Raw genomic sequence first — 14,259 nt, forward strand, 5'->3', positions numbered from 1 at the left:
ACATGCCTGTAATCCCAGCACTTGGGAGGCTGAAAACAGGAGGATCATTACAAGTCCGATCTGTGTAGTGAAATGTTGTAGACCCTGTACTAAATACAAAATAAATAAAATCAATCCAAACAGTCACACATAGGTGGTGGCTACCACAGGGGACTGTGGGATGCTAGGATACCAAATGTACAATGTATCTATTATAACATAATACTGCCTCCAATGAATAACTCAAGGGCTGGCCAAATAGCTCAGCAGATTAAAGCACCTGCAAGCAGGTGCAGGGGTTGGAGGATTCAATCCCCAGGCCTGCCGTGCTGGCCCTACCCCTGGGCACACTGATACAACAATTGACACTGCGCTTGGTGACACCGCCTGTAATCCCAGTGCTTGGGAGGCTGTAAACAGGTGGATCACTATGAGTCCGATCTAGTAGTGAGACCCTGTAGACCCTGTATTAAATACAAAACCAATAAATAATAAAAAATCTAAATCCAGTCACACATAAATGGTGAGTACCTCAGGGGACTGTGGGACGCTAGGATAATACCAAATGTACAATGAATGTATCAAGTGTAACATAAAACTGCCTCTGATAAATAACTCATATGTAACTAAGATAATGTTATAATAATATACTAGGACTCTGTTATGCTGTTGTACACACCCACAATGTCTTATCCTCTTCTTTTCTTGCACCTATGACATCTTGCAACTTATATATAATTGTGCCATTATTTAACAGCTCCTCTCCTGGAGGAGAGGAACAAAGGAACAAAGGTTTTGTCTGTTCTGTCACAACTGTGTCCCCAGTGCCTGGCTTGGAACCTGGTATGCCAACAGATACCTGAGTATTTGTTGAATAAATGAATGAACAAATGTGATTCATGAAAGAAGATTGCTACTTAGCCTGGTGCTAAAAATGAAGTGTAGTCATGAAAACGGGGGAGGCCGCAGGTCCTGCCGTCTGAGCAGCTGCTGAATCGGGGCTCACAGGAGGCGCGCCTCTGGCGTGCGCCGCCCGGGGCCCAGGTCTGTGTACAGAAGCAGAGCCTGCCTGCGTTGCTGCAGCCAGATGCACCCGTGGGGAGGGGCGGGTAATAATGCGGCTGAGACAGAGACAGAGGCAAATTCACCCCGGAAGGCAGTTTCTAAGTCGTTACTTTTTATTTTGAAAGATTTGTCAAACTCTTCACATCTTGGAGAGAGTTTGCCTGATAAGAAGCAGCTTTTTCATGAAATGCTTGGAGGTGAACAAGTTCTCAGCCTGTGAGATCCGACCATCCCAATGACTCTGAAGTTTCTCTGATTGATAGGAGATGGAAGGGGGAAAGAAAAGCAGGAACATGCTAGAACACGTATGACAGCCTAAATATGAAAGGAAAGATACAACCAATTCACCAGCTCCACTTTCTCTTCCTTACACCTTTCTACGCCTCACTCTGGATTGGCCTGTGTGCCTCCAACAGTCTCCCAGCCCGCGGAGCCCCTGAGAAGAAGCCTGAAGTCTCCAAAGGAGGGAGGAGGGAAGAAACCCTGTGGGACGTGCTCATCTACCCTGCAGAGAACTCACGGCCACGGCTCCCAAAAGTTTAAATGAACAGCCTGACGAGCGCGGGAGGTGACGCTGAAGAGCGGGGCGTACGTGGGCGCCTGCGTCTCTCTCGGCCAAGCCTGCGCAGACAAGCCCTGCTCTCTCTGGGTCTGCTTGGCAGGTTCCACGGGGATCTCCCTTACCACTGATCCTCTAGCCCCCAAAACACTCTTGCCGACATCTTGTCTGTTACTTCTCTTTAGCCCCCTGCAGCCACCTGGGAAGACCCCACGCACCCCAAACCCTATGAACTAAAGTCAATGCCAAGTCCGACTGGGTGAATACTAGCTTCAAGCAGAGCAACAGAAAAGATCTGAGGATGCAGTGTGTGAGGCAGGCTAGAGTTGGTGAATGTCGCCACAGCCAGGAAGCCCCTGGCCAGTGCTGCAAATGGCAAGAAAAAAGTGGCAGGACTGTTAATGGGTGAGCCAAAGGGCTCCTCAGTCGAGTTACAAGTGAGTGTCAAGGCTTGGGCTACGATTTCCATGTTTAGCACCGTTAATGTATTCATATAAATCTATGTTAGCACCTTATCCCCAGGCGGAACGACAAACCATCCAAACATTTTAAACTTTGGGGGCGGGGGGAACAGGAAGGGACAGGTCAAAGAGAGAGAATCCGGTTGTGCGGGAGGAGGCTGGGTTTAGATCACAAGATCTTTGTCGATATCCTCTGTAAAGCAAGAAAAGAGACAATTTAAAATGAGGGGCTGGGCTGGGGAGATGGCGCAGTAGAATAAGCGCTTCCCTGGCAAGCGCAAGGGCCTGAGTTCAATCCCTGAGTTCATTCTCCGGTTCCACCAAAACAAAAATAAAATGAGGTGCGTTTCCTGCATGCTGGACTCCTTCCCATCCATAGGAGCAAGCCGTGGTGGCCTCCCCACTCTGCCTCCTGGTCTCTCCCGGCCTCTAGGATGTGCAGCCAAGTCTCACTTCCTGATTCATGCCCACCCCTCCCCCACCCTAGCCTGAGGCAGGCGAGGGACAGTCAGTGCTTCAGATGGACAGAAAAGGGTCCAGGAGACCCGAGAGATGAAGGTCAACCCAACAGGTGGAGCAGACTGGAGACAGACAGGGCCCACCAACGGACAGACACACAGACAGCCAGACAGCACCCACCACCCACCCTCAAGATACTCACGCTCTTTGATGCCAAAGCAGCCGGCCCACTCCTCCAGGGCGATGTACTTGTCATTGTCCAGGTCACAGGTCTCAAAAAAGCGGGTGGTGCAGTGCTCCATGGGGATGAGGGGGGCCCGCAGGGGAGCCAGCTCGGTGTGGGACAGGTACCTGCAAGCGGGAGGGCGCATGTGTGAGTGTGCGCACGCAAGTGCACACACACGAGCAGAGGGCCATTGAGTCCGCCTCATGGCATGGAAGGAAAGGAATCAAGATGCTGGGTCCTCCTTCTCTGATTCGGACCTGTAGCACTCCTCCCCCAAGGGACTCCAGGGAATACTGTGACCCCAGCTTCCCTTCTAAACTCCAGACCTCCCAAGCCTATCCAACACCTGGAAGGAGCTGCACAACATTTGAACCGGAACATTCCCTTTCACTATATTAGTGGGGAAACTGAGGCCCAGGAAGGTGCAAGGACTCAAGCAAGCCCACTTCCTGCTCGAGACAAGAGAGAAGGCGGCAGCTCCCATAGCCCGGCAGTAGCACATTCCCAGATGCAGTCCCCGCAGCCCTGTCAGGAAGCTGCCTGCAGGCCTCACGTCCCTGTGGGGCCCAGATGATTGCCCCCATGACTCCCCCTGTCAGCCCTAGTGAGTGGCTCAGTTGGATCCCAGCCACAGTCAGGGTCTGGGAGAAGAGAGGCCAAGAGCTTCCCAGAGCCCGAGAGAGCCTGGTCACCCCTCAGCCTCGCTGGAGCTGAGCAGGGGTCAAGAGCAGGCCAGAAGGTGGCAGCAGCAGAAGGACGTGTCAGCTCTGGGTACGTGAAGGTCCTGGCTGGCACAGTGCTGGGCACCTACTGGACCGCGCCGCACATCCATGCCCTGCCCGGCTACCTGCCCATCCCGCAAGGCCAGAGTCCAGCAGCCAGGACCAGCTCTGAACTCCTTAGGAGCTCTGGGGGTAGCTGGTCCTTGGGACGGGGTCAGAGTGGGGCTTAGACGCCCAGAGGGCTGTGCTGCTCCCACACTTCTGCAGAAGGATCGGAGAGTGCAGGCCACCCCACCCAGGCCCAGCACCCCTGGAATCTGGTCCTTCCTAGCTGGCCCATAGCTCTGTGCAGAAGCCTCAGCCCTTGAAGACCTGGGTGGTCTTTCCAGTGCTGCTGACCCCGCCTTTGGCCCCAAGGGGCACGAGTGCTCCTGGCCCTGCCTGCTTCCTTCCTTGAGATGCCATTCCTCCTGCCCCAGGCACTCTGTGGGCTCAGCATGGGTGCCACAGTTACCAAGAGGCTTTCTGGTTGTGTCCAGGGAGCCTCCCAGCCTCACCCGCTGACCATAACTGCAGGGTCAAGCCCGATGGGCACTGTGCTCTGGAGGGCTTGGGGTCCTACCCATCGATGGGATGCTGGTCCAGCTGGCTGAACTGCCAGTGCACGGGGAAGATGTACATGTTGTAGTTCTTCTCGAAGTCCCGCGCCAGCAGCTCCACGGGGTGGTCTCCGGCCTCCAAGCGCTTCTCGTTCTCATGGATCTTCTTCACCTGTGGGGCGGAGATGCCAGTGACCCAGGGCTCAGGGGAGACTGCCCAGCCAGCTGGGCCCCACCCTCCTCAGGGAAGCTGACACAGAGCTCACACTGGGGGGCAGGCACAGCCAGGAAAGTATTCACTCCCCAAAGCGGAGCCCCTGATGCTCTTCAAGGGTACCCGCTAGGGCTGCCCACATTGAAATCCCCGGGCAGTGTGTCAGATGCAGCTTCCCAGGATGGCTGCAGAGTTCCTGCTTCTCGAGGACTGGAGAAAGGTTGAGGAATCTGCACTTTATCAGCACTGGGGAATGTTTGAAATGCCCATAACAGCGCAAGATCCACAGGCGCAGAAGGAAAAGGAAGAGGGCTGTTTGTGTCTCTGTGCCTATCACCAGGATGAACAAAGGGAGCAGTCCCCCTCACTGCTGGGCTCCCCAGACAGTTGAGATTACAGCACACAGGAGCCTCTGAGCACAGTGAGGAGCCGCGTGTGTCCTGGCCCTGGAGGAGTGGCCGGTGGATGCCGGCTTGGTGAGGCCCAGTGCTAGATCGGGATGGGTCAATCTCAGCCAGCCCTAGACCAGCGCACCAGGCAGGCACCCTAGGGCTGGCTGGGAAGGACCCACTTACTTTCAGCTTCTGCTTTTCAGTCAACAGGTTGTTGTCCTCATCCCTTTCATACAGGGTCACCAGCACATTCTTGAGCCAGTCCCGCATGCGCAGGGGGAATTCAGTCAGTTCGGAGTCCAGGCAGGGGGGGATGTCTAGGGCCCAGAACACAGTGGTGATCAGTGCAGGCCCCACTGTCCCTGCCCTGGTCACGTCCACCGCCCATGCACACTGTGAGACAGTCTCTGCCCAGGACCGCAAGCAAAGGGACTAGGAGGAAAACGCTTCCCAGGCGGGAAGGTGCAAGGCCTAGGCTGCTGCTTCCAGGTCCTTGGTCAATCTGCTGGGGACACGGTTCACCCCGGTGGCCCTGCACCTTCCCAGCCTCCTCTGTGATCCTTGCATTGCGGAGCCCACACTAGTGAGATCCAGTGCAGAGAGAATAACACCCTCCCTCAGGTCCAGCTTGGCAGCCGCAGGCAAAAACAAAGGAACCATGAACTCTTAAGTACCAGAACTTTCTTAGAGGTAAGGACTCTGTCCTGGCCCTCGGAACTTAGAATCCTGGAATGCTACACCTGGAGGACTCAGTGCACCGGGAAGGGACACTGGGCCCCATAATGACAAGAACAAGGCTAAACCCAATTAGAACCCTGTCCCACCCCACCCCTGTTTCTGCAGCCTGCACACCTGAGAAAGGTAAGTGGCTCACCTCAGTGCCCCTGCTGTCCCAGAGATATGAGGGAGGAGCTGTCTTGGAAAAGCAGGTGGGGTCCCAAGGATCATAAAGGACAGGGAGGATGTCGTGGGCCAGCACCTGGGCCAGCGGAGCCACTGACCATGAGCCACACTATGCCCTGTGGTCCTTTTTCCCCAACACCAACTCCCAGGTTTCTAGGAGACTGTGGCTGTCATATGACCTAAGGAGGTGGACAGGAGCGATGGAGTAAAAGGGCCAAGAAGATGACAATAGTGGAAACCAACCTAGAAGAAACGGATGGGACCAGGAACAGTGGTAGTGCATGCCTGTAATCCCAGCACTTGGGAGGCTGAGGCAAGAGGATTGTTGGGAGTGCAAGGTCAGCCTGGGCTGCAGAGTGAGCTCAAGGTTAGCCTGAAGACATAGCAAGACCCTGTCTCAAAGAGACAAAGAAAGAAAGAAAAGGATGGGCCAGTGACGTAACTCAATGGCACAAGCACCTGCATGGCAAGCATAAGATCTCGAGTTGGATTCCCAGTACAAAAGAAAAAAAGAAAGAGCTCTTCTGCTTCAGTCCGCCATCGAGCGTGTGTGCTCGCCTCCTACCCGCACCATGTCTTCTCACAAGCCTTTCAGAACCAAACGATCCCTGGCCAGGAAGCAAAAGCAGAATCGCCCCATTCCTCAGTGGATTCATATGAAGACAGGTAATAAATCAGGTACAACTCCAGGAGGAGAACTGGAGGAGGACCAGGCTAGGACTGTAAGGAGCTGCACATGAGCTGCAGCACCTTTACCCTCTGGGAGGTCACAAGACAATGTCATCTTGTAATCATGGTCAAGACAATAATGAATAAAGTTTTAAAAATAACCATTGCCTGGACAGTGGAATATACTTAATCAGGAATCTTATTATTTTTTTTCTGTGATCAGTACTATCAATAAATTTTTGAAACCTTAAAAAAAATAAAAAGAAAAGAAAAGAAATGGTTGGACACACTCCTAATTGAAAGTGTTCAAGCTGAATTCGCTAAAATACTGGGTAAGTTGGGATTGACAGCATTCACAGTGTTGAAGCAGGAAAGGTCTGAGAACTTTGAGATTAGAAAAGAACTTCATGGGCCGGGGAGATAGCTCAGTAGAATGAGCACTTGCCTGGAAAGCTCAAGGGCCTGAATTCAACCCCCAAGTTCTGCCAAAAAAAAAAAAAAAAAAAAGAAAGAAAGAAAAAAGAAAAGAACTTAATCATTAGAAAGGAGATGCTAGTGGAAAGTTCTAGAAATCCTCCTACACCTTGTGCTTTCACGGTTGCTTGGTCCTTTCTTGTGTCCTAACCTCAGAGAGGAAAAGAATCTACTCGTAGATAATCATCCTGTTTTATAAACAGGAACCCTGAGGCTCAGAGAGGGGAAGAGATTCACCCAAGGTCACACAGCACCAGATGACAGCCTGCATCAGTGCCAGTTCAGAGCCCGGTCCCTGTGCCACGAGGCCAGTGAGCCCAGAAGCCAGACTCACATTTGCAAGGCCCAATGTAGTCCAGGTGGAGTTTGTGGCCCTTCTTGGTGCCCTCCAGGGTGCATTTGGTGGCAAAGAAGTGGCAGGAAGAGTCGAAGGTCTTGTTGTCATTGCTGCACACCTGTTGGCCAAGCACAGGGCACTGTCCCTCAGTCCCAGGGCCTCACGCTGGTATCGGAACTTCTGTCCACCCAGAGATGGGGACACACAGCCAACCAAGGGCCAATCAGTCTGCAGCATGGCTGGGACAAAACCCACTCTGAGTGCGGGGAATTTTGCTCAGTGCCTGCCTGGCAAGTGTGAGGTCCTGAGTTTGTTACCCAGTACCCTCAAAAAAAAAAAAGGAAAAGAACTCACATCTGTGGACGTTAGGCTGGTGTCCAGCCATACTGACAGCCACGGCTGCTCTCAGAACAAAGGCACAACCGAGTCGAGGAAGGAAATATAGGAGACATTTGAGGGGTGAGGTACAGATGGGGACAGGGCTAGGATAAGAACAAAGAGAGAGTGCAGCAGGCCCGGGACTGCTATACTCGGGAAGCCAGGGCCAGGCTGGTCCTCACCAGTGAAGGGAGCTGGGCCAGGCAGCGGGGTCCTGCACAGTTACAGCACTCTCCCTGATGAGCAGGGTGGCTCGAGGGGCCCAGGCTGCAGGGTACAGCGACGCGCTTTGACTACTGTCTGCTTTCCTTCTGAGAGGCTGGGGTCTAGGAACCCACATAGCCCCCTGGTGCCCACGGGACCAGTCGCCAGTGAAGACTCCAGTGCTGAGTCTCAAGTGGGCTTCTCACGGGTGGCTGCATGTGTACAGCTGAGGCAAGAGTGAGCTCTGCGTGACCGACCCCCACGGGAAGGCGTGAGCACACGGGTTCCTCCATCTCTGCCTGTGTCCTTCCCCCTTGAGCCGGCTGGACATCCTTGCCAAGGCAGGTTATAGAGCCTGGCTCTCAGTCCAGCTGCGGGCTGAGCCCTTGGCATCTGAGCACCACCTAATGATGCGCTCAAATCACAGCTGGCTATGGTGGTGCCCAGCTATAACCCCAGCACTCGGGAGGCCGAGGAGGAGGACTGCTGCTAGTTCAAGACCAGCCTGGGTTACAAAGTGAGCTCAAGGCCAGCCTGAACTGCATGGTGAGACCCTGTCTCAAAAAGACCAAAAGTAGCACTTATTGGGGCTTATTAGACAACAGGCATTATTTAACAAATGCCTACAACAGCCCTGCTAGGGACTGTAGTAAAGGACAAGTTTTAACCCCTCCTTAGATACGAGAAAACCGAGATGGAAGAGACCCAGCAGCTCAGCTAATGAGATCTAAAGAGAATCTTCAAGCTGGCCCCAGAACCCACATTTGGGGGCCAAGCTGCAGAGTCTCCGATAAGAACACGCAGAGCCTGGCATCCAGCTCAGAATCCTAGAGTCCCCGAGTCTGAGTCCAGCGCCTCATCCAACTCAGCTCGGCTCTCCCTCTGTGCCCGGATCTGCTGCACCCCAGAGGTACCCCACAGCACCACTGAAGCCCATTTTCTGGGCGGACACACAGGATTGCTAAGGACCCAGCCCTTCAGCCCAGAGGCGGAAGCCTTTTAGAGACTGAGGGCCCAAACTATAGCCCACACCCACTGATTCATCACCAAATGCCCACACTGCAATTAAATCTGAATACTGAGGTTTTTGTTTAGAAAAAACAGCTCACACACTGGCTCAAGTGCGCTGAGGGATCTGCGTGCCCCTGCGCACCAGGCTCGTCGCCTCGCCGTAGCCCGTTCTTACCTTCTCAAACTCGCCGACCGGGGCCGGGCAGGTAGTGGGGTCCTGGCACACGCACATGGGGGTATTGTTCTCATCCAGCTCGCACACCTTGCCGTGTTTGCAGTGGTGGCTCTGGCAGGGGTCTGTGGGGACACAGAGCATAAGGTCAGCGAGCCGAGCCACACACGCTGGTCCCCACAGGCGCGTGGCTGGAGCCCTACTCTAGGGTCTGGGCATCCTCTCTAGCAGTCAGCGCTTAGGGGAGCAGTTGGCTCAGTCTAGAGATGAGAGTTCATTCCAAGTCAGTGATGCCCAGGCGCTTTTTCAGTGTAAGATGCTCAATCTGGGGCCCAGAAACACCCGTTACCATGCAGATGGCAACCTCTGCTCTCAGTTGAGTCATTTAGGGAGGCATTTTTGGATTCTAGATAGACTTTCTAGAATGGCTTAGATGATTTCTCTCTTTTTGGTACCAGGAATAGAACTCAGGACCTTGCACTTGCCAGGCAGGCAGTGTACCACTGAGCAAAATCTCCAGCCCCTAGAATGGCTTAGAAAGTTGGGTGTTGTCCTGGCTCCACAGAGCTGCGAGTCCAACAAAGCAGACTTAAGCGTCCCTAAAGGAAGAGGAAGAGGAGCCCAGGCTTACGCTGGACAGTAGGCCCCAGCTGTGCCTGGTAAACACCGGATGTGGTGGGCGCGGGCAGGAAGGAATCTGGGTCTCCTCCCACAAGAAACCTTTGTGCCACACTCACTCCGGGCACCATGAGCCATGCCTCTGTCCCCACCCAAGAGGGGTCTGGACCCCTCGAGACCAGGACTTGACCCAGTCATTTCCTCCTGATGTCTAACGCTGGATGTTTTAGTTATCCTGCATTGGGCACGCATGCTGCAGGCCGTGGCCCAAGCCCTCGATGCTGTGTGCTGTGACCCACCTGAGACGCTCTGCAAGCACCTCCCATCTCACCCTTCCCCCATTAGAGATGGGGGGGCTGGTGCACAGAGGAGCTGCACAAGCTGTCCGGGAGGAGCCTGGCTTCGGAGCTCCCCAAGTTCAGTTGCAAAGTGCTTGCTCTCGAAGCCCCGGGTACAGGCGCCTCAGCCCGACGGCTCAGGCCTGAGCCCCTAGCCCACCCCATCTCCAGCACCGTCTCTGAGGGACGCGTCATGAGTCGTGTCAGGTTTGATTTCCTCACAGCCTTATTTTCTTGGATGAGTGCTAATCAGATAAGCCAGCGAGTGTGAAAGTTCCTGACCTCTATCCTCAGAAATGCTTCTATGGGACACTGTGACAGAGGGCAGGGAGAGCTCAGAGACCAGGCTTGACCATGGCCCCAGTGGCAATGTGGGACCCAGCTGTGGAAGTAGGGCAAAAGTTGCCAGGGGAGAAGGACATATCCAGCCAGGGAACTTCCTTCCCAGGCATTCCTAGCCCGGATGTGCTGGCTATACATAGATCTTTCCAGATTCCAGGGGACAAAAAAAAAGAAAAGCAAAAACATCCTGCTCTAGATGCCAGAGGGCATTTCCAGCCCCACAGTCCAAGCAGCCTCTCCCCACAACCTCTGAGGACCCCACCCTGCAGCTCCTTGTGTAGGAGCCTCACAGAGGCCATGGTCAGGCCCAGGCCCAGGCCCAGCAGCCAGGAGCAGACCCAGGTGCCAAGTCATGGAGAGGGACCTACTTTCAGCCACCACGTCCTCTACGGTCTCCTCAGCGCCGTCTTCAAATTCTCCAACTTCCACCTGGACGGGGTTGGCACCCACAGGCATCTGAAATGGAAGGACAGGAATGAGTGGAATTGTCCCCACCCCATCGCAGACCCACAGAGGGGACCACGGCAGCGGGCCTTTGCCTGAAAGTTCCCCTAGGGAGCAGCAAGGGGGCAAGACACAAATGTGGCGAAGGCCCACCCAGCTCAGAGCACGAAGGCCAAGGTGGAGAATCTGGGTTTCACCTTGTATTTAGCATTGCTTTTTCAGTTTATTAAGTGAATGTGGTCCTCATCTTATGTGTTTAATAGTGTCTTAGAATTCTGTGGAGATACCTTGGAGGCCACCAAAGCTGGCGGGGCAAGAAGGGATCCAAAAGCCAAGCATGGTGCACACCTGTAACCCAGTGCTCTGATAAGCTGGGCCAGGAGGACTGCGGGCTTGAGCCCAGGCTGGACAGCTCAGCGAGACTTTGTCTCAAAATAAGAAAACATTGGGAAAGGGCTGGGGATGCAGCCCAGTGTGAAGGCCCTGCCTGGGCTCAATCTCTAGTACTGCAAAAATATAAATAAACAAATAAATAAAATTCCAAAGCCTCTACCCCTGCTGAACAACCTGAGCAATCCCCTTTCATCTGTTTTATAGAAGGGGGTTACTGGGGTGGTTCTGAAAGAAGAAATGAAAGCTAAAATGTTTGAGAACCGCAGCTCCTGTAGAAGACCTGGTGTGCATTCAGGAGTGTGAGGCACCCAGGATGGACACAGGGCTGAGTGACACATGCCTCACTCCAGCATAAAGACCCCCACTAGACCTGTCTGAACTGCCCAGGGGAGGGGCTGGCAGCAAGGGGCTGGGGCTGGGGCTCCATGGTCCACACCACTTACCTCGGCCACCTCGGCCACAGTTTCCTCCACCACCTCTGTCTCATCAGGCAGGGCTTCCTGCTGCTGCTGCTGCTGCTGGCAAAAGAGAGCGAGATGCAGAGAGCTCAGGGCCCAGTCAGCTTCTCAGAAATGGCCCTGAGCTGGGACGTGCTAGGAACTCCCAAGGCTGTGCGTCAGGGGCTCCGTGCTGGGAGACTGGGCCAAGGAGAAGCCACAGAATGTGGAGTGGCTCCCTTTACATGTAGCTGATACACATCTTGTATTTACACAGGCGTGCGCTCTCAAGGTAGGAAAAGCTTTGGTGCAGATTCATTCCAATAGCAGCATCTCAAAGCCGGTCTGTCAGCTATTGCCTGGCTGGTGTGACATTATCATCATTACTGTTGGGCGATTCCTTCCTGCTGTTCCACGTAGACCCCTGGAGCTCCTGCTTTCTCGTTCTCTCTGAGGTCTTCGACGGCATAATGGAAGCCTGCATCTCCAGTCTATTTGAGCTTTAGCGTAGAAAGCATTCCTGCTGCTCTGAATGCCTACAAAGTCTAAAAAGCCCTGCTTCAGACCAACTGCTCTAGTTGTGCAGATAGGAAAACTGACAGCCAGAGGGGATGGGCAGCGTGAATTTTAGCAGATATCAAATCCTCCTTATGATGTGATATGATTTTCACTTCTATGAGGCAATTCCTTCCTGCCATTTCAACTTAGAGTAAGAAGAGGGGAGACAGCAGGTAACTTCGAGGCCCCTGGTTGGCTGGGGCTGCTTCTAAAAAGTAATGCCAACCTTACCAAATTTTTTATCAAAACCTGCCCATCTGAGGAACACAGCCTGGGTCTACCAATCACCTCCCATTAAGAAGGGGAGGAAGGGGCTGGCCAGATAGCTCAGGGGATTAAAGCGCCTGCTTAGGCAGACATAGGGACCCAGGTTTGATACCTGGCTTGCTGTGCTGGCTCCATCCCCAGGGCGTGCTGAGATGGCAATTGAGACTGGATGTGGTGGCAGGCCCCTGTAATTCCCACACTTGGGAGGATCACTATGAGTCTGATCTGTGTAGTGAGACCCTGTAGACCCTCTACTAAATACATTTTTTAAAAAAATTAAGAAACAAAAAAAGAAGAGGCGCTTGCCTGGCAAACACAATGGCCTGAGTTCAATCCCCCGTTCCGTTAAAAAAAAAAAAAAAGAGTAAGGAGACCTGGGATGAAAAAAACTACTCTGTGTGCCGGGCCTGTCCTCCTCATCCTCTCCTGGGATGGCCCCAGGCTGGCTTTGGTTAGCCACTCCTGTCCTGCTGGAAGCCATCCTGGGAGTGACTGTCCTGCCAGTCACTCTGCACCCAGCCAGTCTGACTCACCTTAATTATTTTTTTCTAGTCTTGTTGGCACATTCCCTCAAGATACAAAGATTGCTGAGCCAATTCACTGGGGTGCGGCATGCCCACAGGCTGTTACCTCCCAGGCCCTCGAGCTGCCTTTGTCCTGTCTTCCCAAAGCCTCTGCTGTCACAGTCTACACCTCCACCTTGGCTCCGCCACCCCAGGTGGCCAGGTGGGGATCTGGTGAGTCTAGCCCTTCTCTCTGTGGGACTTGGTTCTCTTCTGATACCTCGTCCACCAGTACCCGCCTCCCGCATCCCTGACTGCTTGATTCCCTGTGAGATGAAGAGGCCACCTCCTAGTGCCCTGCTGGAAGGTCTCACTGCTGCACGGTTCATCTTCACATCGTCCTGGGAACTTCTACCCCCTGGACCTTACTCCAGCATGTCTCCTGCTCTTATTGGCTTAAGAGAACTGATTACTATTATTTTTTTAAACCAACTATTTTAAAACATGGTAACTAATTTGAGATGGGGCAGTCCTTGTCCCTTTTCAGCACCTGGGGTCAGCAGGTTCAGAAGCCCTACAGCTGGCAAAAGGCAAGAACCAGAAGATGGATCTCTCTGTACTTACAGGGGCTGCCAAGGCCCTCCCAGCCAGGCAAAGGAGGAAGAAGATCCAGGACCTCATGGTGCTGGGAACCCTGCAGGGAGGAGAGATGGAAACGGTGAGGGAGGTTTCCTCATGCAGCTCCTTCTGAGCTCCTGAGCCTTGCAAGGGGGGCTTTGGATGGCGCTTGTTCAGTCATGGGGAAGGAGGCGTGGAAGCTGGTTCCATTCAGTATTCGTTCAGTCCTCACTATATAAGGACAAAGTCTCTGGCTTAAGCCCCAGACACTCATGTGTCCTCCTTTTCAACAGAGATTGCAGCCCTCCGGCTCAGCGCTGCCAACCAACGCAGGAAGCTGAACCCAGCTGCAACTAAATGGAGTCCTTTTGTTTTCCTCATGTTCACTTTTACAGTTTCCTTCTATTTATAACTAGGTATACTGAATTTTCCATTTATGGCAACAGTATAAAAGTCTTCTTTTGTTGTCTTTTTTTGGTAATGAGGATTGAACCTGGGACAGTCCCAATGAGCTACCACCCCAGCCTCTTAGCCTCCCATCCCCCGCCCCCTTTTTGAATGTTTGAGGCAGGGTTTCATTAAGTCATTAAATTTCCCACGTTGGACTGAAACTTGCAATCCTCCTGCCCCAGCCTCCTCAAGTAAGGCAGTGTGTCACCAATCCTGGGTTAAAGACTTCTCTCTAAATACATGTACTTAGGTTTTTGTCTTTGTTTTTTTTTAAATGATTCAATCTGGTAATATGAACTAGCATGCATTACAACAAATACTGTGAAATCATTGTTTTGTTAAGTGAAATTCTGTATTACTTGTAATTTTTCTGTTTTAATACTCTTTTGTACTCTCTCTCTCTCTCTCCCTCTCTCTCCCTCTCTCTCTCTCTCTCTCTCTCTCTCTCTCTCTATATATATATATAT

At 53.0% G+C, this 14,259-nt stretch overlaps 1 protein-coding gene across 2 annotated transcripts in view; it reads right to left on the reverse strand.

Moving 5' to 3' along the window:
- Positions 1 to 1,134: 1,134 nt before the first annotated feature.
- Sparc (secreted protein acidic and cysteine rich) overlaps positions 1,135 to 14,259 on the reverse strand; it is a 23,121-nt gene continuing 9,996 nt past the window's right edge. The window contains exons 2-10 of one of the 2 annotated variants that reach the window (XM_023713171.1): positions 13,349 to 13,418; positions 11,403 to 11,468; positions 10,491 to 10,578; positions 8,828 to 8,949; positions 7,057 to 7,177; positions 4,860 to 4,993; positions 4,094 to 4,242; positions 2,726 to 2,874; positions 1,135 to 2,257 (exon numbers count right to left, since the gene is read on the reverse strand). In XM_023713171.1, coding sequence (XP_023568939.1) covers positions 2,229 to 2,257; positions 2,726 to 2,874; positions 4,094 to 4,242; positions 4,860 to 4,993; positions 7,057 to 7,177; positions 8,828 to 8,949; positions 10,491 to 10,578; positions 11,403 to 11,468; positions 13,349 to 13,405 — 915 coding nt within the window. In that variant the 5' untranslated portion in view covers positions 13,406 to 13,418 and the 3' untranslated portion in view covers positions 1,135 to 2,228. Of the gene's footprint in view, positions 2,258 to 2,725; positions 2,875 to 4,093; positions 4,243 to 4,859; positions 4,994 to 7,056; positions 7,178 to 8,827; positions 8,950 to 10,490; positions 10,579 to 11,402; positions 11,472 to 13,348; positions 13,419 to 14,259 lie in introns of both variants that reach the window. The other variant, XM_023713170.1, reaches the window with a different exon arrangement.

The sequence above is a fragment of the Octodon degus genome, unplaced genomic scaffold, assembly GCF_000260255.1.
Source record: "Octodon degus isolate 3935 unplaced genomic scaffold, OctDeg1.0 scaffold00029, whole genome shotgun sequence".
NCBI lineage: Eukaryota > Metazoa > Chordata > Mammalia > Rodentia > Octodontidae > Octodon > Octodon degus.